Genomic DNA, 27335 nt, shown 5'->3' on the forward strand with positions numbered 1-27335 from the left:
AATACATTAATCAAAGCATTATTAACAGCTCATCTGAAATAAAATTTACGTTATTACCTCACCAAAAATATTTAATCATATAGGGGCTGCTTTCCCTGGTTTCCTAAAGAAACAAAGTTTATGCAGTGGTCCCACTGTTTTTTACCTCTTGCTGTTTTTCAAATCTCTGAGTAAATATCAAACAAATCTAGAGAGGAGCCAGGGTTTCAAAGTCATTGAGTTGATGTAATTGCAGTGAGAAGAATGATTGAGAAGAGGACATAAACACTGTCTTGTATTTAACTGACCACTGTAAAGCATGTACCTCCAAAATTTGTTAACACAGATTCCTATGTATAAAACAACAGTTATACTGTAAAGTTCCATATTCTTATATTAAAAAAAAAAACAACAACCCTATTCATATTTACTAGAATATGAAATAAGTTTACAGCTGCAGGCAATCCTACTGTTAGTAACACAGAGATTTTTTAGATCACAGCTGCTATTTCTTAATTTGCCAATTGCTTTTTACTGTAGTTCTGCTCTGGTTAGAGTCACACGTATTTCATTCCAGGCAAATACACAGGAGGAGACAAGCAAAATGTAAATTAGTCAGAAATTGAAGTTATCCTGCAAATGCATTTATTTCAGACATGTCACTGGACTTGATTCACCTGATTTCCCATGAGATTTTGAGAATTTTCCACTTTATTCAGTTCACCATCCAAATGATAATGTGTCTTATTAAGATCACTATAGAATATTCACTTGTATTAGACTACTCACATTTCCACATACTTGTTTCTAACAGATAATAGTAACTCCATATCTGTTTCTAGATAGAAGAGTAATTTGATCTATGAGCAGTTTCTCTGAAACTAAAGAAACTAAATAAGAGATTGGAATGGGTAAAAGTGCCTGTAACAAAACCATAATATTCTGGTTTTTAATCTGTTTTTACATATCGTCTTAACCTTCAGATTTTTATGGTGGAAATAGCCATTTTTCTTTAAGTATAATGGAGCACACTTCATTAAGGGAAGAAAAAAACAGCAGCCCTTCAATAATGTCTGGAGCAAAGAATTTCCCAATGAATTCTCTTTGAATACAGTTTCACACACATAACTCTGATGAAGTTCAGAATAAAAGCTAGTCAGTTGTCTGTGGTAATAACTGAAGACCAAACATTTAATCTAGTATTCTCAGCTCTGTTCAAATTTATTGTAAGCAAATGATTATGAGTTTTCACTAATTCTCTAGCCTCCAAAAGCACACACTTGCAAATGTTACCCTTCTCAGACTTTTTCAGCCTCCATTTCCTTTTATTCTGGAGATAAAATAATTTTTCTTTTCTACAAACCTCTAACGCTTCTTCTTACACCCTGCCTTTTCCTCTGCAATACTTTTTTTATATGCATCAATATGCATACAGCTAAGGTGAAGGAGTGAAGCCAACTCAGTCTACTGCCTGTAACAGAAACTAAAATAAATGGAGAAAAATGATTCTTTAATGGTAAGCACCATGTCAGTGCTTGAAATGTTTAAAAAAATATATGAATAACATTTAAATTTAAATTGCAATTGGGACACTCAAAATCACAAAGATTACCACACTTCAGCAATACCTCTGCATGCTTCAATTCAGATTATAAATCTTGCACAGATTCACATAAAACTGAGAGGAATGGCTGTGCATAAGCACATGCAGGCACATCAAGTCGTGTACACGCATGCATTCTGTAAATGCTTGTGTCTGCCTTCATCCTGTTAACATATAGTCACAGAGATTACAGAATTTGTGTTCAGTTCTGTGCACAACAAAGATTCACACATTCTTTTGGAGAGTAAGGATTAATGTTGGATCTGATTTAAAAGCAATACATTTGCATCTACCTTCCAGATGCACCATTTCAACACTGTGAAATTAGTGAGACAATTTTGGACAACTTTTTTCCAAAAATTTTGTAACGTTTTCTGTGCATTTCCTGTACCATGTGCTATCATAAGCTAATGGCATTTTGTGAGACAACAACACTGTAAAAAGAGCAGAATAATAGTCCAATAATAGCCATGAAAGATGAGATATTTATTAGTAGCCATTTAATTACAAATTATGGGCTCATAACATCATAACATTATGGATCCTCTTACAATTAAACACTCAGTAGAAAGAAAGAATGATCTGAAACTTTTAGAATAAAAAATAATCAGTTTATTATGAGATTAATACTGCTGTATTACCATTATTTTTTTGCTCCTTCATTGACACTAGATATTCCAATACCATAAGCAACATCATCGTCCTGAGCGAAAGACATGACCTGTAGGAGCATGCCCAGAAGAGGGCTGCAAAAATGATCCAAGGGATGGAATATCTCCCCTACAAGGGCAGGACAAAAGAACTACAGCTGCTCAACCTAGAGAAGTCTCCAAGTAGATATGAGAACAGTCATTCGGTATCTAAAGGAGGGCTATAAGAGAGAAGAGGACAGACTCTTTAGCAGAGTCTGTTGAGACCGGACAAGGGGAAATGGTTCCAAACTAAAAGAAGGGAGATTTAGATTGGATATAAGGAAGAAGTTATTTACAATAAAGGTGGTGAGGCACTGGAACAGGCTGCCCAGAGACCTGGTGGATGCCCTGTCCTTGGAGACACTCAAGGTCAGGCTGGACAGGACTCTGAACAACTGGATGTAGCTGTAGGTGTCCCTGTTCATTGCAGAGGAGTTGGACTAAATGACCTTTAATAGTCCCTTCCAACTCAAACAATTTAATGATTTCTGTCTTTCTGAAGGCAGGCTCAAGTAATGTTTTTTTGTTTTTTTGTTTGTTTACCTCTAAATAATACTGAACATAAAAAAAAATAAAAATAAAAAAAATCTCTCTTAATACATCTAAGTGAATAACATATAAATAAAGAAAGGTTTCCTTAGTGTCTTCAACAATGTATGCAACAATCTCGATCTTAAAGGATAAATAGAAGCTGAAAGCAGGGGATGTTAACAGGGAGCCTGTGGAAGCACATCAGTTCAAATGCCTTAGCAAGGAAAAATGAATTCACACATCTCCAGCAGAATTTGCTGGTATCCCTTCTCTCCACTGGATAAATGGCAGCAGTTCAGAGATGTCTCTTAAGAAAGAGATTCAGGCTAGCCAGTCAGTAATTTAAATCCTTCTATTCCATTTTTATCAATATGTTATCTTTATCTCCTGGCCAGGTACAGCAAAGATAACACACTAGTGTCAGTTATCTGTTATTGATAATGACAGTAGGCTGAAAGTAGTTGAAAAATTTAGTATGTACGTCTAAAGTGCATATATAGAAATAGTCCTTTTCTGTTCCTTCAGTATATTCCAAACTGCAATTGGCCTCAACTGTTCATTAAGCTTTTTTTTTTTTTTTTTTAATACACAAAAATTAACAAGATTTTATATCTTAAAATGAAGATGTTCCTGAAAGACACCCTTGCCTTTTCAGTTTGTAGGAACAGCTCTGGGTGCTGTTCATATCACCTTCAAACTCTGAAGGTAAGGCAAAGCCTCTGTGCTAGAAATATGTTCAAACAAAGCCTTCAGGATACATTTGTCAGCTTTAAAGGTCAACTATGCATCCATTTCCTAATTGGTTTTCCTTATACAGCATCATTATTTGTTCACTAACTTTATATTCATCAGCACATTCTTTACTTAGATCGCTTAGCCAAATTATTCCTAAAATAAAAATTACGAAAGATAAAGCCAAAGGGGATGTTTGTCATCACTGGTTCAATGAAGTTCCAGAAAATATCATAACTTACTGGGAAAGTCATAAGTATTTAAGGAAGTTTTCCATGATCAATATAAGTACTTCAATTTGCAGCACAATGTCATTTTGACAGCATGCATCAATATAGCTTTTATCCCTAGGAAAAACAGTGCAAATGTGAATGTCTGCAGTGACTTGGGCTGCAATTTCTGTATAGTCCCCCATGGAAGTACAGGGAATTTTGCAGAGATGCAGCATTTTGAAATATCTGAGGCAAAGAAGAAGGCCTCCAAATTACCTCCAACACCATCAGGAAATCAAATGATTGTTTGAAAGTAAATTAAGCCTTCCTGCTGACCATTAAAAGTTTGGAATGATGGAACACTACTCTTCTGTGTCATTTTGGCCTTTTTCAGAGTTAAACATCTAGGTACCCACAGGCACAACCATGTACATTCTCTTTTCAGACATAGGGGACCTCCCTACCTCATAAGCTCTTCTTCATTTTTAAAGACTATCTAAATGATAGACTCCATGACAAATCACATAATTTTGTCAAAATAAAGAGGTAATCATATAGAGGTATTGAAAAGGAGGTGAAAATCAGTCCTTGGCTCTTCACGAGCTGTAAATGCAGGTAATGTATTTTGATTTAACTTTTAATTCTCCATGATTTTGTTAATCAAGTGCAATTGTCATTGGCAGTTTCAGGAGATAATAGCATAGAAAAGACAACCACACTTACTTTTCTATCTATCCATAATTCCTATTATTCCTTTACTAAATGCCCTAAATGTCTTAAACAGAAACATTTGATGGAGAATCCTCCCAATGCAAAAAGTGTCATTTATTCCTCAATTTGTTTCCAAGTGCCCTTTCCATCTGACCAAGAAGTGGCAAGGACAACTGTTATTCAGCAATTGAACTTTTTGTGTAACATTTTGTTTGAAGGTCCTTCAAATAGTTTACATTACTTTGTAAGAGATCACCAAATTTTTTATCTTCCCAGTTCCACAGTATTTTCAAGAGCAATAGGGGAACTTGTCAACACATTTTTATTTTTTGGTATTGTTAAAACAGTGAACCTCCTCAAAGGTCTGATGCAATGTAAGAAGCCACCTCTAATCCCCATCTTCCACACTAGGGCCTATTCTACATGAAATGCCATGTAATTGAAATCATGAGCTTTTTGCTTCCCATGGCAGGCAACATTTTACACTCAGCCTCACACTAGAAAGGTGATAGTTCGGGTTAACTTACAAGTTTTCTACTCACAGATTGAAGAAGGAACTACATGGGCAACGGGGTATAACATGTTTCAGCTTTTCAATCATAACCTTATGTTCAGTCTTGTTTTATTCACTGTTGTTTGGATTAATATTTTTCAGTTTGTCACTTCAAAGACACCAAAGTTTCAGAAACAAAAACCCAAGGCAATCAGATTTTTTCTTTAATGAATTTTGTAATTTGCAGAAAAATCATTTTAAAGTCATCTTCTGGAGTATTAAATATTTTAAATTATGAGTATTTTCAGTTCAGAACACACTTGCTTTTCTGCTTACACCACTGAATGTCTTGAAAGTGTGAATCAAAAGCTGCACGCAGTTCCTGCCAATGGGGCTGGTGGAATTGAACTCACAAGGGGATGGGGCTTTCTGCCCACTGTACTCCAGCCATGGGCTGGGAGCCCTGCAGGGATGCTGGGCAGCTGAACCATGTGTCGCTAGGACTGGGAATGTACCTGAGATGCTGGATTTTGCAGTACGTAAAATGATGTCAGTAAAAAGAATATGAGCGGGTAAGAAGTGAGAAGAATTGTTGAGCACTTCAGGTGCTCTCCAAACCAAAAGAGAAATTCAAAGTAAGAAATTAACATTTTGCAATTGTACTCACAAAATGTGATATGTAATTTGTGAAATCTGTTTCACACAGATGATGTCTAGAGTAAAGAAGTTCAAGGTATGTAACTTAAACTATTTGCTTAACAACTTTAAGGAAATATTACCCATTTCCCAATAAACTTGATATTATGTTCTTTTATTACATTGTATTGTTAATTTAGCTAATGGTAATTGAAATAACACACTTGCAGTTCGTTTTGGCCTAGCTGCACAAGAGTTGCATTTATGTAGTATTATTTGTTATTGTTATTAGCTTTATGAGTTAAAATGTAAAGGCTAAAAGCATGTAACTTTATGTACCTGCATTTCCATATACTTAAAAAAAAGTGAAATTGGATTAAAAAAAAAACAAACAAAACAACAACAACAAAGAAAAAGACGGTGTGAGACTATAGTAATTCTGTATGTATAATACATAAATATAACCTTTTTAATTCATGCTACCTCACGGTGACACTGCTGTTATTCAAGATGTGTCAGAGGAGCCTTAAAACAATTATTTTATTGGCTAGCCTTCTAATTGCTATAAGGGGCCTCAATCCAGCAAAGAATATTTAGTTAAATATTGATGTTTACTTGATTTAAAGTTATAGTCATACTTCTATAAGCATTAAGTTATTTCCTAGGATTGTTCCCTGAGAAAATGATAAAAAAAAGCGAAGAAAATTTACGTCAGTTATAATGGAAGCTACATATCACTGGAATATAGCTGTATTCAAAATGTATCAATACCAAGAGTGAAAAGCTTAATTATTCCTTGAGCAGAAACCCTCAAATCATTTCACAAAATGAATTCCCATTAAGCAATTTCCATATATATTACAGAAAATCCTTGTGTATATTCATTCTAGGAAAGCAACAGAGAAGTTCCAAAGGAGAAGGAAAAACAGGAAAGGATATATTTTAAGCAAAACATCTCTATAAAACAATTCATTAGTGTGTTTTTCCCAAAGTATTACCAAAAACTCAAGCCAACTGCATGCAAAAAATGCCTGTTGGAGTTAAATGACTTCTTTTTCCCACAGTTTCTGTTTCACTTGTATTGGTTTGCCTTGCATGGATAATTTGCAAAGAAAAATAAACCTTTTCATGTGTACGTGCAAAGCAAGATGAGTGAATGCAAAGATTCACGTGAATAAAAACAATAAGCATGAGATCCAGGTGGTAAAAGAAGTAACTCAAGAGTGAACACAAGGGTTACTCAGTGTCAAATGCACAGTGTACATGCCCTAATCTTTCTTTCAGTTACTGTAAATTTGGGTTATTCCCTGGATACTTCACTTTTCAATTACTGTTAGATTTCCATCTGACAAAACTTTTTCCATGCATCACTTCTGTGTTTTCTTGAAGATAACTAACCAAATATTTGTAACAGTTGTTTACAGAAACAGAAGGTAAAATAGGACTCTGAGAAAGCCCCACGGCAAAAAATTTGAAAAAAAGCTCTGCATCTTGCCTTGCACATTTTCTTAAATTAAATATTTGTCAAAAAAAGATTCCCACAATAAACCAGGATCTCTAAGGACATCCTGAATGCTTGCTTCCACTTCATGTCCTTGCAAAACACATGGGAAGAGAGCTGATTCCTGTAAGTACTCTGAACTGCTTTCTGCTAGCCTTACTCATTTATCCATTCAGTACACTTTGTTTGGGACTGTGTAGCACTGACAAATAAGTTCTCCATTTTTCAAATATCAATTCTATTTGAGAAAAATAAAGCTTAGCAAAGGATTCTGCTGAAAAGACACACAAATGGAAAAGGTCTGATTCCAGAAACTTCCAGACTCTCTAGAAAAATAGAATGTTACAAGAAAATCACAATGTAGTCACAGTACAAGTTATGTTGAGGCACATTATAGACATTCCTTCTCTTCTAATTGCTGACATTCAGGTTGCTTTAATTTCCATACCAAAGATCTTACATGAAGACTTGCACACAGAGCATGAAAAAAGGACCCACACAGCTCTATTCTGAAGATGTTCTGAACATGCTCTTGTAAAATCCTTGCTGCTTCATCTCAAAATCTTTCTCAGAAGATTTATTCTCTGTAGGCTGAGGCACGTTTAAAGAAGATAAGTCAAATATACATGAGTAGAGAGAAATTTACGATAATGACTAGTTTAAGTAGCAACAGACTCATACTACCCTAGTGGGATGCAGTACTGGAATTAAATATGGAACACCTTGAGCTCAATCATGAATTCTTACAGGTAGTATGCACATTTGCGTAAATGTCACAAATCAATTTGTCTGGTTTATGATAAGTGTCTGATTAACATTGGATTTATTCTTCCTCATCCTATTTCTTCCTCTCCTTCTATCTCCCATATATCTCATATAACATCTGAAAATTATGTGAACTCATGAAAACATATTTTGGTATCAATTTTGAAGTCCCTTTACAGGCATAATTCTTAATCTTTTAAAGAATTTCTGGGAATTCATTGCATGAATGCATTTATCTTCACAGTTTTTCTATGCAGAACCTTAGCTCTGTTTCTGTTTTTTGTATGTAAAGACTGTCACAGAATAATTCTCACTGGAAGCTCCCATGGAGCAGATCTCTATTCCTTCACAGGTCTAAAATGCAACAACAGTTAAACCACTTTATTCTTTTGTGATTAGATACAGATACAGGCAAACATATAATGCTTGATAGCTGAATATTACTTGGGTAACAGCCATTTCAAAGACAGAAAAAACACAAACAGCTAATGACACTATTTACACAACAGCTTAAAGATCCAAAACACTAACTCTAAAAGCAGATGAACTAACAGTGACTGGCTTCCAGCTCCTTAGTAAATGAGACAAAGGAACTTTCCAAACACTCAGGAAAGGGAACCTAGTTGCCCTTGCCTTAGGAAAGAGGCTGTGCAGGCAAAGCAGAACCTTTAAATATTGCAGAGCTATGGTTCTGACTTCTCTTTGCAGCACTGGCACTAACAGCAGTATCCAGTGTGAATTTCAGGGATTCTTCCCAGACAAGGTCAGTGCCTCTGGCACTCTACTGCTGTGGGCAACTTTACCTCTGCCTGTATATACAATTCTGTGATTCCAACTGGCAGTACACTAAATTTATATACATTTATGTACATTCATAAGCATGTAAACACAGAATGTGTATATGAAAATACTCAGCTAAAGGGTGCACACTTCTCCAGCAAGATTTGCTAATAAATACAATGACCTTTTATTTTCCTTGTTACCTTTATGTATCCATGCAATTCAATTTATTTGTTGCGCTTTGCCTATACTACACATCTGCAGAACTGAAAAATCCAAGATTTTAGCCACAACAGGAAGTCCAATTCAGTAAGAAAATCAAGTGTAAGATCATAAGAAACAGCTGCAAAATTTATCACAACTCTGTTCACTGCTGAAGAAAAGCAGAAAGGAAGCTTGAGCAAGAAACTCAAAGCAAGGGCTGCTGAAGATTTGCTCCTCATTCCCTTTGCCCAATATCCATATCTTTGCAAGCTTCTTGCAGTCCAAGTTATCAAAGACTTTTAGGAATTGATCTGGAACTCCCTGTCTATCTGTCAGTGGTTTTGATACCTTAGTTTGGAAACAGGTTAAGTATTTTACAGGTTTGGGTTTTTTTTTAATTTTTTAAGCTTCACAAGTAGCTATCTGCCTGAAAGTCTGCAACATCCATCTGCATAGTCATCATTTTCCTTTTTTCTTCAATACTGCTTTTTTTCCATTGCCTACAAATACTGAGACCTTCTTTTCACTTACCTTGTCAACATTATCGTGTGCTAAAATCATAATTGCTACAGGTGAGCTGGAATCAATGCTTCCATATACAGTTGCCTAAAAGTATATTAAAAACCCCCTACATTTTCAAAAACAAAACATTCTCTTCTTTTAATTTGATTCAAATTTCTGAAGCAATATAACTAGCTCCAAAGTTCTGACTGTGTCACTTTCAAAGAATCATTTTATTGACAACCATATTTTTTGCAAATTCCAAACACAGTATTGCACTATTGAGACAAAACCATACAGATTTACAAGGCATATCTTATTTACAAGGCTCCAAGCAAACATTACCAAAATTCTAAGTGACTGAGGTGATAAAATGACAAATTTCATAATAAAATCTAAAATTTAAATTGTTTTTGTTCTGTTAAAATTTGTAAAATACACTCATCATACAATGATGTTTAAGCATAAATGTACATTTAAGACCCTATAGACAAGGTCTAAAATGACTGAGATTACAATAGGAGCTATACAAGTAAATCTATGATTTCATATGAGATCATAATAATAGATTTCAATATATGATCCCTTCTAGTTTGAAAAAAAAACACATAACTGCCATAGAACTGAATATGCTGGAGAGCTAGGCAAAATAGGCCTAGAAATAGCATAGAAATTATGCTCTCCTTGCTTAAGATGAGAGTGCAGACGAGCACTTTTATCTTTACACAAAATCCCATTTTTCTCATGCTATTAAAAAATAAATAAAAAAATTACAGGATTATTCATAAGGGAATCTACTTACAGATGCTGCCACTTGAGAGGCACTCTCAAATTCATCAATATCTTCCATAAGTGTTTCAGCCCCAGGTACCTGAGCTGTTCCAATGAGGTAAAGAAAAAATAAATTGCATTGAATAACCTCTAGTCACTTTGAAAATACAATACCTATAAATTAACTGCTGGGAAGGTAAATAGAGCTACCATAAAAGTAGCTTTCTAGTTACACTTGAATGGATATTAATTTATGACTAATTTTAAGTTATAAGCTTAATGCAATGAGGTACGGTGTCTATAACATGAATAGAGTGACAAGCAAGCTTGTTTTATCTTCTTGCAGTTTTATAGGTTATTTGTTATTTTTACTGTTAAAACAGAATATTACTGTCTGCACAATGGAGTAGTAGATTTTCAGGTTCCAATCACTTTAAGCAATGTTTAAAGGCCATGCAGGCAATAATTTTTGCCCATACTGTCACATTTATTAAACAACAAGATTTGGTGAGAAATCCAGAATGCCTCTGACACACACTTAATGTCTTAAGAGTCAATTTATGTACCTTTTCCAGAGAAAGCAATTTCTAAATAACATGCTGAGCAGTTTCACTGCCAGTTAGCCTTATAGGTACTTAGACGCTGTTTGGAAGCTATGTAAAAAACAAGATGCCCTGATCTTCCCTAAGTTTTGCTGTTATTCGACACTTAGCAGAGAGATCCTCATGTTTCCAGAGTGCCCAGATGTGTGAAACATCTCAGACTATACTTATTATGAAAACAACTGCACTGAAGCACAGCAATTACAGTTAACCACATACACTGCAAATGCAAATGAAAGTGGGGGAAGAAGAGGTGATGATGCAACATGGAAAAGTGTTCAGAGAACTGATGAAGAACTGGGAGATCATACTACATTTTTGCCATTGCCATGCCTGGTTCACATCCCACATATTTTTATCCTTATTAATTTTCTATCCTAGTCATGCAGTTTCTAGTGGAATAGTAATATATATGATGTATGAAAAAGCTCTATTTCTATTGAACTTCCCAGATTTCAAACTTTTCCATCCAAATGCCAGTTACATATCAGGTCTGGAGCTGGAGCTGGCTTACTACAAATAATAGAAACTCGTGGCTCCTGTTTGATAGGGAATTAAGCACTGATGTGAAAATTACTTAACAAAATTTATTTTGCAAACTAATTATTATGTATCACAGCACAATCTGTAGATTTAGTAACAGAATATAGTAAGAAATACCACATGCATACTGTGGCATAGCACCACATAAACCATCATTTTCAGTCCAAATATGTTGTTCCAGGAAAAGCCACAAAAAAAAAATAAGTCTTTGCTCACACCTTAGAAATATGTGGCATTGCATACTGCTCACGCCACAGACAGCATTTTCTTTTTTAGATTAATTGGGCAGTTTAAAAAGTTTAAAAAGATCAATGCTTTTCATTCACTCAGCATTCAAAGCTCACTCCCTTATGAGGTATTTTAAGCCTTCTACAAGAATGCACTGACTGCAAAGATCTTTGCAATAATTTCATATTTTCCTGCCTTGTACAGTGTCTCTCACTCAAAGTGTACATGGAATTTGCCAGCAGAAGAGATTTAAACAAGTGAAACAAGATCCCACTGTACTCAGAGGCACCCAGGACTAAACAAACACATGCATATGCTTTTAGTGATACCATTTCTTCATATCCATGTTCAAAAAACCACACATTAGTATATGACCTGTACAGTTCCCCCACCATGAAAGCAGCATGGAGACTGTCAGGCACAGATTTGTATTGGATCCATGCAGTTGTAGTATCTATCTGCACAGTACAAGAGGAAGATTTATAGGAGGACTGATCCATGAGACAAACTCAGGAGGCCTGGCATCTACAGGGGAAGTTAGTGCACTGATCAAAATCAGGAACGTAACTATTAAATTCTTCCCTGAGTTATTTCCTGTGAAATGGTCCAATGGGAAAGAGAAACAGTTTTGATGTTTATCATTTGGAACATTAAAACAGCAGCGTTAGAGCATCTTGTGCCATCTGATCTCAAGACCTGATTCCCCTATCATTTTTATTGCTTAGATCAAAGATAACTCTGCTCAATTCAGTAGGATTGCACTAGAGGGAAATCAGTGTAGTGGTTAATTAGAGCCAGATAAAGATTGTCAGTGGAGTCAGTATTGTGCCTGATACCACAGATTTTTTTACATAGGCTATTCCATTGCCTTTATGAGATGGAATTGCTTTAGTAAGCTTATTTGTAAAGGACTCAGATCAGATGTGCAGCCAATTACTTCTGAACCTGGTTCATCTGAAATCCACAAGAGAGATACTCCAGATCAAACAACTTAACAATTCCTCACTAACCCAGAAAGAAATCATTAAGGAAAGCTGTCTCAACTCTACTGTACATTAGCACCTTGCTTACACACTCCTGAAGGAATGGTTTACATCAGCACTTAGCAACTCATAGTTTTCTCAGTTAGGTCATTGGTATCAACAAGTAAGAGCAGAAAATAAATTCAAATAAACCTGGTAATTGAAACCTGCTAGTCTTTTTTTATGATATAATGCATACATTTAAGACATAACTAAAATTTCAAGTCCAACACCATGTCTTGGCTATTAAGAGTTTTCTAACAGTATCTTTTATCATCTTCTTCACATACTTAATTTTAGGTACACAAAAAACAAGTACTATGCTGCATTTACAGGAAAGATAGAATAGGCAGCTGTCTGAGTTCTACATCTGTTTCTAGTCTGTGCCTTCTTGTAAAATCCAGATGTGGGGATTTTTCTTTTTTTTTTTTTTTTTAAATCAAAATGTACTACTAGCCAAAAATTTAGGGAAAAAAAAAAAAAAAAAAAAAAAAGGAAGAAAAAACTTTGAAAGGCTAAACATTTCTGAGAGAGCCTCTTGTCAGAAATTTGGCAATACCTTACTGTTGACCTCAGCTTTTTTGCCCTAAAGGCGATGCTGTTTACTAGCTATACAGCTAACAGGTTTGTGTGTATTCACAGACATGAGATAGATGAGAAATAACAACATTAATCTTGTTGCCTCATCTACCTAAGTTTTATTCCCTGTTTTTGGGGAAAGGGATATTCCTCTCCCTTTTAATCATGACAGAATGTCCAGTGGCACATAAAGTGGTCAAAGTTAAAGTGGCTATGGTATTCTTGTGGTCCGTAATCTGTGACCATGAAAAACCCAGCTTCATTGTTAGTCGGCATCCAGGATCTTCTGACAGTTTCATCTTCTTTAATTCTAGTGCCTTTATCGCTGTGCAACAGGCTACCATTTTACTGACCTCCCAGTAAACAAAAATGAGCCTCCAGTTTCAGGGGGTGGCATAGCAATATATTTCCAGTACAATAATAAAGTTAGCAATCTGGGTCTCTCTCACAGATGATCTTCATCAAACTTGTAAGAGTGCAATATTCTGAGATTTTTAGTGCTCTAATAATTGTTTTTAATGAAGTGATCAATGACAAATGAAAGGAAAAATGAATTGTATAACTGGATTGAACCATGTATGTTCACAAAACCAGTTTATGACATGTACACTTAAAGACAAATTAGTTACTAATATTGACATGTTGCTTTACAAACATGACAAATGTGCAAAAGCTCAGGTTGATGTCACACTTAGGGGCATTAAATAATAGACATTTGGCAGGACAATTCAAAATGGCAAAAGCTCAGTTAGTCTTTTTCGCATTAATTAATCAAAATGACTAACTTATCTACAGATACTGAAGACAAAACTACAAATCTTCTCCTTAGAAGACTAAGCTGGTTCTGCCCTGAAGTAGGAGAAAAGATTAAATGATTCATCTTTTGCAGAATCTCTGTCCAAACTACTATTCCTTCCTATCTCTATTTCAGTGACAGCTAAGATAATCTTCATCCAGTGAATCTTTCATAAGAAAGAGGGGCATTCTCTGGCAGGATATCCCCCAGGAAGTGCTTTTTCCATTATATTCCAGGTGTTCTGTTAAGAACCAGAGCAGAAACTGAAACTGGGCTGTGTCCTGGTTGTAAATTAGTACAGCATGTATTTATGTGTAAACAAGGAAAATAAAACGTTCAGAGTTTTTTGTAAAAACTTCTTTGAACAGTGTTTTTTAATTCTTGCCAGCAGTGCTCAGAGAGACCACGGAGGCACTTTTAATACTGAGTCTAAAAGCAGAGGAGAAATTATTTAAATCTTTTTCTTTCCTAGATATTATTTGAATTCTGTGAATGAGATTGTACTACTAAATTAAATAATCCAAAGACAGTTCTTTAACACACAGGCCAGTTGGCAATGGACAGGACGTGTCTATACTACTAAGCTATGTTACATCCAAAATACTGTGCTAACTTAAAAACTGTCTACTACAACACTGACCCAAAATCACTGACCTGAGACATTTCCCAAAATACAGTGAAGAATTATTTTGGAGTGCTAAAGGGCTATGGCCAAAACTACATTATGAACTTTTCTAATGTCATGTGCCCAGTAACACCCTCAGGAAATAATTTAACTTCCCTTGAAGACATAAAATTAACTCTTAAATGAAAAATGTTGCTGTTGTTTTCTTTTTTTTTTTTTTTTTTTTTTTTTTTTTTTTTGATGTGCAGCAAATATCTTACTTACCATCAGAGTCTGAAATAGCTGGCTCTGACGTTTGAGATACCACGGACACATCTTCTGGCCTTTCTGCCATATTATCTCCTTGCAATCTAAATTGTGAAAAAACAGAACAAAAACACAAGCAAGTGTGATAAAAATATTAATTCTGACTACATACTCTATACAGAACACTGTAACTTTGCTGAAAAGTCAACATCTATGGTCATGTCATTTCTATCATGTCATTTCAGAAACCAGAACTAGCCTTTAAAAAAAAGTCAAATGAATTCCACATGGCTTAAATAAATGAAAAGGACTGCACTGTATCAAGGTGCTGGTGGCAGGGTGGCTACCAGGAATGGCCTTAGTGAGAAGGGGATGTGGACTACCCCATACTGGACATAGCCATTTCTGTCTGGCTCCAGTGGACACAATAATGCCCAAAATCCAACGTGGCAGCACTTCTGGATAAATGCATTTAAGAAAGAGGAGGAGATCTAAGGCAAGTAGAGCAAAAGGGAAAGAGTGGGAATAGCAGAGGGAAAACCATAGTTAGAGAAGGAGGTGGTTAAGGCACTGGATCAGACATTGTGCTGCATCTAGGGGAGAGGACTACATCATCTACTGAAAAACACAAAGACCATATGAGTACAGTGGAGCAGGTATTTCCTGAAGGAAACAAAGCCAATGGAGAGCCACAGTGGAGTAGCCCAGAGGAACTGTAGGGACTGACTGGTCGGGGTGTGAGTAGAAGAATGTGGAATGAAGAAGTGAAGTTGAACCTGGGAAAAAGGGGAGGAAAAGTGTGATTGTCACGGGTTAGTTAGATTTACCTATGCCCGTGACAGGGGAAGCCACCCCACGCCCCCCCCCGGGGCCCGGAAAGGAGGGGGAAAAGGGGAGTGGGATAAAACAGCGACAATCTAAGGAGGAAAAACTTATTTTACTAAATATGATATCGAAATACAAGATAACACAATATAATATAATTAAGGCTAACAAATCGAACGAAATAGAGAGAGAGAGTCTCCGAAAACCGAGAGGCCTACTGTGAACTCTAGGCGACACGGCTGGAACGCTTCCCACTCTCCGAGCAGTTCGAGAGAAGAAGCAGGGCACTCCAGCCTGGGAACGAGATTATATAGAGTCCTGGTCCCGTGACTTATTGTTACTCCTGTTGTTCTCTGGGATATGTAGTCTTCTTCTGTGGACTGCACATTCAACAGAAGTATCCATACTTGACATGATGTTATGATGTGGAATACTGATAGCAAAATTACAAAATTACAAAACCATGACATTCCACCCCTTATTCTACATTATTACATCATGGTTAATATATACATATATATACATATATATACACGTATGTAAAATTGTGATAGCTAAATAGTAGAATTGCATGTAACATAACTAAATGTACAACTATAATAACTAAAATACACTACACATGCAAACATATATATATATATATAGATACATAAAATTATTGACTGCACTCCCCCAGCATCAAATTCCCTTGTGGCACACATTGAACATCCCCATCCTTCTGCATTACCCACCAAGTGCACCCAGGTCCCTGGGCGAAGACAGTTCCACGGATAGGTTTGCCCTTTCCAGAAGCTGGAAGGACCCAAACAGCTTTTCCCAACATGTTCTTTACATGTATAACAGGAACCTTATCTCCTTCTACAGTGTGTAGGGGGCTAGATTGACTAGGACCATCACGATTGACAGATCCTCTAGTATTGACCAACCAAGTGGCTTCTGCCAGATTCTTCTCCCAGTGCTTAAATGTTCCACCACCCATTGCTTTCAACATAGTTTTCAACAACCCATTATATCGTTCAATTTTACCAGAAGCTGGTGCATGGTAGGGAATATGATAAATCCACTCAATGCCATGATCTTTGGCCCAAGTATTTATAAGGGAATTTTTAAAATGTGTCCCATTATCAGATTCAATTCTTTCTGGGGTGCCATGTCGCCACAGGACTTGTTTCTCAAGACCTAATATGGTGTTTCGAGCAGTTGCATGGGGTACTGCGTATGTTTCAAGCCACCCAGTGGTTGCCTCTACCATAGTGAGTACATAACACTTACCACTGCGAGATCGTGGCAAGGTGATATAATCAACCTGCCACGCCTCCCCATATTTATACTTTTGCCATCGCCCTTCCTCCCAGAGAGGTTTCATCCTTCTGGCTTGTTTAATTATGGCACATGTTTCACAATCATGAATAATCTGCGCAATAGCGTCCATGGTTAAGTCCACCCCTCGGTCTCTGGCCCACTTGTATGTTGCGTCTCTTCCTTGATGGCCTGAGGTCTCATGAGCCCATCGAGCTAGAAATAATTCGCCCTTATTCTGCCAATCCAAGTCGATTTGAGCCACTTCAATTCTAGCAGCTTTATCTACCTGATGGTTGTTTTGTTGTTCTTCAGTAGCCCGACTTTTGGGCACATGTGCATCCACATGACGCACCTTTACAACCATATTCTTTGTTCGGGAAGCAATGTCCTTCCATAGTTCAGCGGCCCAAACAGATTTTCCCCTCCGTTGCCAGTTATTTTGTTCCCACCGCTGTAACCACCCCCATAAGGCATTTGCCACCATCCATGAGTCAGTATAAAGATACAGCATTGGCCACCTCTCCCGTTCAGCAACATCTAAGGCCAGCTGGACAGCTTTTACCTCTGCAAACTGACTTGATTCTCCCTTACCTTCAGTGGCCTCTGCAACCTGTCGTGTGGGGCTCCACACAGCAGCTTTCCATTTGCGATGCTTCCCTACAATGCGACATGATCCGTCAGTGAATAGGGCATATTTCTTTTCATTTTCTGGTAATTCGTTGTATGGTGGGGCCTCTTTAGCACGTGATACCTCTTCTGCTGGTGATGTTCCAAACTTTTTATCTTCAGGCCAGTCCATGATTACCTCTAGGATTCCTGGACGATTGAGGTTTCCCATTCGCGCTCGCTGTGTAATCAGCGTAATCCACTTGCTCCAGGTGACATCGGTAGCATGATGGGTGGAGGGAACCTGTCCTTTGAACATCCAGTTCAGCACTGGCAGTCGAGGTGCCAAAAGGAGCTGTGTTTCAGTCCCGACTACTTCGGAAGCAGCCCGAACCCCCTCATACGCGGCTAAGATCTCCTTCTCAGTTGGAGTGTAGCACTCTTCAGACCCCTTATATGATCGACTCCAGAATCCCAGGGGTCGGCCTCGGGTCTCTCCTGAGGCTCTTTGCCACAAACTCCAAGTGGGGCCTTTCTCTCCAGCAGCAGTATAGAGGATGTTCTTTACATCCTGTCCAGTCCGTACTGGCCCCAGGGCTACAGCACGGGCTATCTCTTGTTTAATCTGTTCAAAAGCCTGCTGCTGCTCAGGGCCCCATGCAAAATCATTCTTCTTCCGCGTTACCTGATAAAGGGGGCTTACAATGAGGCTGTAGTTTGGAATGTGCATCCTCCAAAAGCCCACTGCACCCAGGAAAGATTGTGTCTCTTTCTTGCTAGTTGGTGGAGACATGGCAGTGATTTTGTCGATCACATCTGCTGGGATGTGACGACGTCCATCCTGCCACTTTATACCTAAGAACTGAATTTCCTGGGCAGGTCCTTTTACTTTGCTTCTCTTAATAGCAAAGCCAGCTTGTAGAAGAATCCGGATTATCTGCTCTCCTTTTGTGAAAACTTCTTCTGCTGTATCGCCCCACACAACAATGTCATCAATGTACTGCAGGTGTTCAGGAGCACCACCCTGTTCCAGTACAGTTTGGACCAACCCATGGCAAATGGTTGGGCTGTGTTTCCACCCCTGGGGCAAACGGTTCCAAGTATACTGAATGCCCCTCCAGGTGAAGGCAAACTGTGGCTTGCATTCTGCGGCCAAAGGAATAGAAAAGAAGGCATTGGCAATGTCAATGGTGGCATACCATTTGGCTGCTTTTGACTCCAGCTCGTACTGGAGTTCCAACATGTCCGGCACAGCAGCGCTCAATGGGGGTGTGACCTCATTCAGGCCACGGTAGTCTACTGTCAGCCTCCATTCTCCACTGGCTTTACGCACTGGCCATATGGGACTGTTAAAAGGTGAGTGAGTTTTACTGATCACTCCCTGATTCTCCAACTGGCGAATCAAATCATGAATGGGGAGCAAGGAATCCCTGTTGGTGCGATACTGCCGTCTGTGCACTGTCTTTGTAGCAATCGGCACCTGCTGCTCTTTTACTCGTAGCAGCCCCACAACAGACGGGTCCTCTGACAGGCCAGGCAAAACAGACAGCTGCTTAATGTTGTCCATGTCTACAGCAGCTATCCCAAAGGCCCATCGATACCCCTTAGGATCCTTGAAATGCCCCCTTCTGAGGTAATCAATACCCAGTATACATGGAGCCCCTGGGCCAGTCACAATAGGATGTTTTTGCCAGTCTTTGCCAGTGAGGCTTATTTCAGCCTCCAGCACAGTCAATTCTTGAGAGCCCCCAGTCACTCCAGAAATATGGATTGATTCTGTCCCTTCATGACTGGAGGGCATTAGGGTACACTGTGCACCGGTATCCACCAGCGCCTTATATTCCTGTGGTTCTGATGTGCCAGGCCATCGAATCCACACAGTCCAATAAACTCTATTATCCCTTTCCCTCCCCTGACTGAGGGCAGGGCCCCTCTATTGGTTACCTGTGATGACTGGAGCAACTCCACTGGTGGTTGGTATGTCTAGTAGTTCTTTCACCCGTGCTCGTAGTGCAGAAGTAGGCTGATCATGCCACTTCCTCATGTCTTCTCCACGGTCACGTAGGTAGCGCCACATGGAAACACGCGGTGCAATCGTACTGTTGTTCTTTGCTCGAGCTGGGAAGCGTGTGCGTTTAACAGCTGAGACTTTTGATGATGCAGGTGGGGAGTAGGACTGGACTAGTTTGATCAGATCCTTCATTAGACCTGGAGGCCCGTACGAGGATTGACCTTCATCAGTTGTTTCTGATACTATTACGGGATCATTACAATTAGTTGATGGAAACAATTTCTTGCACATTTCATCTACTCGATTTTCTAGCCGTGAGATGGCAGAAACTGCGGCATGCAGTTGGGGGAGCTGCTGATCGGTGGTTTGAAGCATTATAATCAGCTCAACAACTCGGGGCCATCTGTCCACGAACCCTTTAGAACCTGTTACCAATGACTGTGCCATTCTCTCTGGTGCTGTACTTGTGATTTTCTGCCACATGTCAGGATCGGCCCTCACTCTCTCAGGGTCAAGTTCGCTTGGATCAGGGCTGTACAACATTTTCGCCATGGCCAATTCCCTCAGGCGCTGAATGCCTTTTTGGACGGTATTCCAACTATCAAATTTAGGTTTCAAAGCATCCTTATAGGGGTACCTTTCTCTCACGGCTTCTAACAGCCGCAACCAGAGAGTGGCAGCTCCATCCGAACATCTGCTAATCCCTCTGTCGATACCTGCATCTTGGGCAATGCTTCCTAGTTGGCGAGCTTCATTACCATCTAGAGACAAGCTGTTGGCCCCGTTGTCCCAGCAGCGAAGCAACCAAGCAAGGATACCTTCATCTTGACGCCGTGTGAACTCCTTTCTTGAGCCTTGGATTTCAGTCAGCTTCAGAGGTCGACAGTAGGTGATTTCCTCCTCATCATCAGTCTCTTCTTCATGCCTCTTGGTTTTTGCCTTTGCTTTTTTTGGTACTGCTCCATGCCCGGCACCTGGGTCTTCTGCTGGCCCCCCCTGTGCTTCTCCTTCTTTTCGTTCTAGACGCATGGACACCCGTTTCCATTTCTTGCCTTCCACAGGGGCAACTGATATTGCTACTGATGCCTCCTGTGACTGATCAGAATTAACTTGGGCTTGAATCTCAGATCGGAAACTCTCTCTCTCCAGAATAGTATGATACAAAGCACGGTATGCATAAGCCAAACCCCACATAAGGTTTACCTCCTTAGATCTCTGACCCAAATACTCACTTAATTTCTTAGGGTCCCTTAGGTGTTCAAGAGTGAAATCCCATGACACTGCGGGTCCCCATGCTTCTAAGACTTTTCCTAAACCTTTCCATATTCCCTGCCAGTCATCATTCTCTGGTTCTGGAGGAGACTTCCGCATAGAACGAATGCATAGGAACATATATGCATGCATTGATAGTGATAACATGAATGCAAGTATGAACCCTATCTCAGTTATTGAAAAGCGTGTGGAAATCTGAGAGTACAACCTAAATAAAAAGGGTTTATTTAGCCTGTACAATGAATTAAACATGGTGGTGTTTGTAAAATTGCCTGTTCCATCTGGGATGCAAGTATTTGTAAAATTGCCTGTTTCATCTGGGATGCAAGTGTTTGTAAGATTCACAATTCCATCTGGGGTGTAGATGCCAAAATTCTGACCATACCACATCTCGTAAAAGTACCAGGCAGGTGTCTCCATCAGTATCCACCTTACTAGGCTATATATCTGCACAATTCCACAACACCAAATTATGGTGTTAATAGTTGACCAATACTTTAAGAAGATCATAATTGCTTTCAATCCCTTAAACAGAGCAACTGGGATGAAGAGTGGATTCATAGCTGGCAGGCTCTGTAAAAGTCAGAACTAGCTAGCTTTGCTCTAAGGGAGAAAGAAATCCCTTTGTTTTTTACACAAAAGTTAGATAGCAGTGCTGAGAATGTACAGCAGCCCTTAATGTTGACAATTTGTCTGGTATTTCAAGGTCACGTTCTCCGTGAGCAGCTACGGAAAGATAACACTCCCAACACTCCCGTAACGAAGCTCTTTAAGAGCAAAGAGAGAGTTGTTCTAAAAGCTAAAAAGCTCTAATGCCCGCATTCTCCACCAAAAAATCTGTCACGGGTTAGTTAGATTTACCTATGCCCGTGACAGGGGAAGCCACCCCACGCCCCCCCCCGGGGCCCGGAAAGGAGGGGGAAAAGGGGAGTGGGATAAAACAGCGACAATCTAAGGAGGAAAAACTTATTTTACTAAATATGATATCGAAATACAAGATAACACAATATAATATAATTAAGGCTAACAAATCGAACGAAATAGAGAGAGAGAGTCTCCGAAAACCGAGAGGCCTACTGTGAACTCTAGGCGACACGGCTGGAACGCTTCCCACTCTCCGAGCAGTTCGAGAGAAGAAGCAGGGCACTCCAGCCTGGGAACGAGATTATATAGAGTCCTGGTCCCGTGACTTATTGTTACTCCTGTTGTTCTCTGGGATATGTAGTCTTCTTCTGTGGACTGCACATTCAACAGAAGTATCCATACTTGACATGATGTTATGATGTGGAATACTGATAGCAAAATTACAAAATTACAAAACCATGACAGTGATCTAAATGCTTGTCTTTTTATTTCTCATCAGTCAAATACATTTTAATTGGCAATAAATCAAGTTAATTTCCCATAAGTCTGTTTTGCATGTGGCAGTATAGGCAAGCAATCTCCCTGCCTTTACCTAGACCCACAAGCTTTTTCATCATAATTTCTCCCTGTCATACTGAGCGTAGTGAGTGAACATGCAGCTGAGTAGGAGTTTGGCCCTTAGCCAAAGGCAACCCACCAGAAGAAATACACACATGAATATTTCCTACATCTTTGTTACTTTTTAAAGAAAATATCCAATATTTAAGGCAAGTATTGTCTTCAGGCTTTCCTCCTGTATCAGCTGACTGCAATGTCTTGATAGCAATTTACAAAAATAGACCTCGTAACTGTTGTTTTTCTTATGAGTATTCCAATAGACACACTATAGATATATAGATTCTACTAGATACACACCTTCTTCAGGCTCCTATGGTCCTTGAGTACAGATTTTGCTCTGAAGACGTGGTTTGTAGCAACACAGTTGTTATTTGCATAAAGGTTATTTTAACTTGAATTTATTCAGACATGAAAAGAATAAGAAAATGCAATTTTGCAGAGCCCAGGAATTCTAAGAATGCACTGAAATAAAACATTAAGAAAATAAATATGTCCTGAAAGGAGTTCCTTTTACTCTCTATCCTCACTCTCTGCAGCCGCTTTAAATGAATCTTTCAATTAACCTTTGAAACCAAACAGAATCTCCATATTAGCCCTATCCAATTTTCACATTTTATGAGTTTCACACATATTTAATCCATCATCTCAAAAATTATTTTCCCACAATAATTACTTTCATTTCCTTTTATGACAGAATGCTTAATATAAATTCATAACAAATCCGACCTGAGCAAGCAGTTCCATAGAACTCAAAACTTTTTAAGGCAACAAAAGAGTAAAACTTAGAAGACACAAACCTAACCTTTATAGTTCTATAGCGAGTTTGTATGCTCTAGTTACAAATTCTTGGAAAACTAAGCTTGCAAACCAAGCTTTTCAAAAGACAACAGTAAAACAGAACTAAACTTCTCATGCTACTCATGCTCATGTTCACGCTATGATAAAGACAAACAGAGAAAAACAAACTTCAGTGGTAATGGAAGAAAATCTCAAAACCCACATCATTTTCATCTGCTTTAAAACTGTCCTGCCCTCCTGTATTACATACATACACATGAATACTACAAGCATGTATTCAAGCTTATACAGATATGCATGAAATCACAGAACCAGAAGTGATGAGGCATTCTCCTCTGCAGCCATCCTGTGCTTTATTAAAAGCAAAATTACTCCAGTGTTCTCTGTTTATATTGCACTCATACAAAATTACCTCTAATAGTAGGAGCTTCTTATACCACATCAGAATTTTGTAAAACAACCAGCACGAACTCAGTTTTGACTGATATAAGATCCTGGATTTTTTTTTAGCATTTTCAGGACTTCCCTGCCTGTCTGATAACACCTCAAAACACATTATTCTTTAAATCTCTATGATTACAGAGGTGGAAAAGAACCACAAAAAAAATTTCCATAGCAGCATTATGTTCGCCATTAGACAAAAACTCAGAGAACATTTCATTAACTTACCACTCTTTTCAATAGAGTAACACAGACTACTTAGTTTTGCCAAAGATATTACAACTGGAACTAACTACATAATTTGAACTGTAGCAATAAAGAAGCATACACAGGAAAGAATCCCTGGATGAGGAAGATATGATCTCTGCCATATGTAAAACTTTTGAAATGATACCTGCTTTTCCTAACACAACTCACTGGGACATACTTCTTAGTGATGCTGTATTCAAACTGATATTACTTAAGCAGAATGTATAGTCGAACTTGTCACTACTATCTGAAAATTAGTCCTTTCACGAACTTGTCATATTTGTCATGAAAATAAACACTGACAGAATCCAAAGTCTGTATTAGTTTATTGCTCTTCCATACTGTAATTAGCTGTGTGGCATGTCATTTCAATCCCTCAGTCCTTTTTAGTATTTACAGAATTAGGGGTCTTGCTTTCAAATACCTCTGATACCCGTCAATGTCCAACATACAGGACAGCTTCTTGACATTACGGTAATTGCTGCTTTAGAAAGATGATTTAGGTGATTACTTAGATTGATGACCTCACTTAGAAGCTGAAGAGACAACACTATAAACAATCCATTATTTGCATCTAAAAATCAGTGAATCACAAAATCTCATAGCATTCCAGAATGACAGATTACAGGGGGTAAGTAATAAAGAATGGGATTACTAAGGATGGAAAGAGAGAGTAATACCTGAGAAGCTATGACTTCTCCACCTGTGTCTCTCCCAAAGCAATGCTTTAGGATCTCATACAGGTGCACAATCACAGTCAAACTATAACCTGTAGATAAAACTAACAGAAAACATTTGAGTAAGTTGATTTGTTTTTTCCTCTATTACTTAAATATGGTATGCAGTTTCAAGGTTGAAATTGTGGACATATTTTTGCTTGAGTAAAACTGATTTGTAAGAGGTAAAAGAGTTGCTTTAAGAGCAGCAATGGGTATGTTTAAATTTGACTGTGTATATTTGACTGCATGTATAGATTAAGATGAATTCCATTTGATGAATTCCTCTATTGCACTAAATTGCTAGCGCCAGTATACACCATGACTATCCTCTATATAAGCGTTGTTGCCCTGTGATAGTCTTAAAATTATCAGTAAATGAAATTATGCTCCCAAGCAGCTCTGCATTTTATGAACATTCTGATGTTCCCTAGAGAATAACAATTTTGAAGTTCCACTTGAAAAGAAACCCCCAAATCCTGTTAGTTCCAGACAATACAAGTGTTTATGCCATCTTTTTCAGTAATAAAGAAGTATTCCTTGAGGGGCTTCAGGACAGTGAAGGGCACTCCCTGTGGTGGGAGTGAGAAATAACGTGATGGCAGATCGCAGCTCCAGCCATTCTCTCTGCCAGATAAATTTTGTTGAACCTGGATAATTTCTGTAAAATATTTCCCTTTCTATGAATCATTATTTCCTAAAGAACATACATTTCACTGGAAAATTCCTGATATGCTTTGCTGAAGACTCAGCTGACTTCTTTTAGATAAACACAGTGAGAAGTAGAGGAAAGTTCAGAAAAAACAACCATAAGTACTTCAGCAAAAAGAACAGCAAAGCTATTTTCACATTCACCCAAGATCAGTGCACATTTTAAGGCCACAATCACAAAGAATTGCTTTCAGCTCTGAAAACCAGATGTAGTGTCATGTTTGCATTAGAATCTTAATGTAAAAGTTTTTGATTTGCTGAATGACTTATTTTCATTAAATTGCTGCAGACAACTGTGCTCTTGAAAGAAAGCCTAATACTTCAGTGATTTAAAGTTAGTTTCTTGATGAAGTAGTTATTAATTTGGTTCAAAAAGCATAAAACACATTTTGTTAGATTAAAGAATAACACAGACTTATTCACAGAAGAAACTTATGATGGCATTTCTTTGGCAACCAAATAAAATCTCAGTCAAGATGAGAACTTTCTTTCTTTCTTTCAAATCATCTGTTTCCTTTCTGTTATTTTAAACACCACATCTTCATCTGACATCTTTCTCTGATATCACTGTAATACTGAATTAAAATTTCCCTAAAGCAAATACATATTCATAACATGAGGGATGTTATAGCAACGGAGGTCAGACAAGCAAATTCTTGAAAGCCCCCACATGCTTTTAGGTTACACTGAATGTTTTCTTGCACCTTTCCCTAGCAACCTCAACACCACACCAGTAACAATACTCCACACGTTATAATCATTTGTTCTGACTTGCCTGTAATATGGTGAGCTTATTTCATTCTGTGTTCCCAAACAGACTGATCCAAATTCTGATCTCATGTACCTTGACTTGCTGTCTCCACTACTTCCACACTTGCTTACTGGTGTAGAATCCAAAGCTTCTCCAGCACCCAAACATAATGCCAGGAATTTCTGACCTATTCCATTTTGTTCTACTAATGTCTTTTACAAAAACAAAAATGTTAAAACCGTGCCAGCAAAATTCTTAGTGTATTCACAGGTACATATGAAAAAAGATGTGAGTTCTCCATTATTACAGAGTATGCCAGTTAATGTGATGGAGAAAATATATTAAATATTATTAAAATATATATATACAGGCAAAGTACTCTTCTGTTTGTGAAACTCTCCATCTGCTTTAGCTACATACTATTTCTTCCTAATGAAGAATAGGTTTAAAATCAGTTAGTATAAATTTCAGTTCAGCTGCAGAAGAAAAATGTTACATCTATGGAGGCAAGCAACAGAGGACTGTGAACGCAGATAGTAATGAGTGGCTGGCACATCCCAAGCTTTAAGTAACAATGGGAAAGCTCTGCAACATGGCACCTTGTTGTATTAAAAAATCAGTGTCATAGCTTCTGTTTTCACTGTAGACCAAAATAGGAGGTATCTGCATTGAAGAGAAATGAAGCATGAGGACTATTGGATTATCTAGCAGAACATTATACAGGCAGACATTTCCAAAGTTAAGCTCTAAGAATACATGAATAAATACAGGCATTTAATGTATATAGAAGAACGTGTAAGGAATTAAAAGCAGCAACATACTATGCATGTTCTGATTGAGGTTTGTAATTCTTATAATTGCAGTTGAAATCTGTGATGCAGAGCCCACAGGCAGGAGACTGCTGTTACTAATGCTGGCTTTACTGATGTATGTGAGATATACAGCATTCAGATTCTTTGAGTTACACCCTGATCTAAGGTACAGTCTAGCATAAATTATTCCATTTTCACTGATAGTAGTGGCATCACTATCTCTTAATTTTGCACAAAAGGACACTATTTCTCAGTGGTTGCAGACTGAAACAGCAAATGATTTGCAAATTCATAGAAGCCATAGTTCTTAAAAAAAAACACAACAGATTCCATTCCCTTTGTGCAAATTAAAAGCACTTTTATTTCCAGCTACTCTTCAAAGATTTTTGTGGAAACTTGCCACATCACCAATACATAATTCACAGCCATAATGCTTTCAGCTGGTAAAACTAGAATATTCACTCACTGAGCAAATTTACACATTGACAGAGCCTGCAAAATAATCTTTCCTGTGTGCCACTTGCCTTTTCACGATGCCTGAATGCAGGTCTTTGTGCATTTAAATAAGTACACTCTGCAGCTATTTCTGAGGAGAACCAAAAGTGGA

At 38.1% G+C, this 27335-nt stretch overlaps 1 protein-coding gene across 5 annotated transcripts in view; it reads right to left on the reverse strand.

Moving 5' to 3' along the window:
* Positions 1 to 27335, reverse strand: part of C2H8orf34 (chromosome 2 C8orf34 homolog) — a 146780-nt gene that overhangs the window by 21769 nt on the left and 97676 nt on the right. For 4 of the 5 annotated variants that reach the window (XM_015855747.3, XM_015855746.3, XM_085539451.1 and 1 more), the window contains 2 exons: positions 14771 to 14856; positions 10143 to 10216 (listed from right to left, as the gene is read on the reverse strand). In XM_015855747.3, coding sequence (XP_015711233.2) covers positions 10143 to 10216; positions 14771 to 14856 — 160 coding nt within the window. Of the gene's footprint in view, positions 1 to 10142; positions 10217 to 14770; positions 14857 to 21720; positions 22061 to 27335 lie in introns of those variants that run through there. The other variant, XM_085539453.1, reaches the window with a different exon arrangement.

This window comes from Coturnix japonica, chromosome 2 (genome assembly GCF_054131305.1).
Source record: "Coturnix japonica strain WE chromosome 2, WE-NBRP24, whole genome shotgun sequence".
Lineage (NCBI taxonomy): Eukaryota > Metazoa > Chordata > Aves > Galliformes > Phasianidae > Coturnix > Coturnix japonica.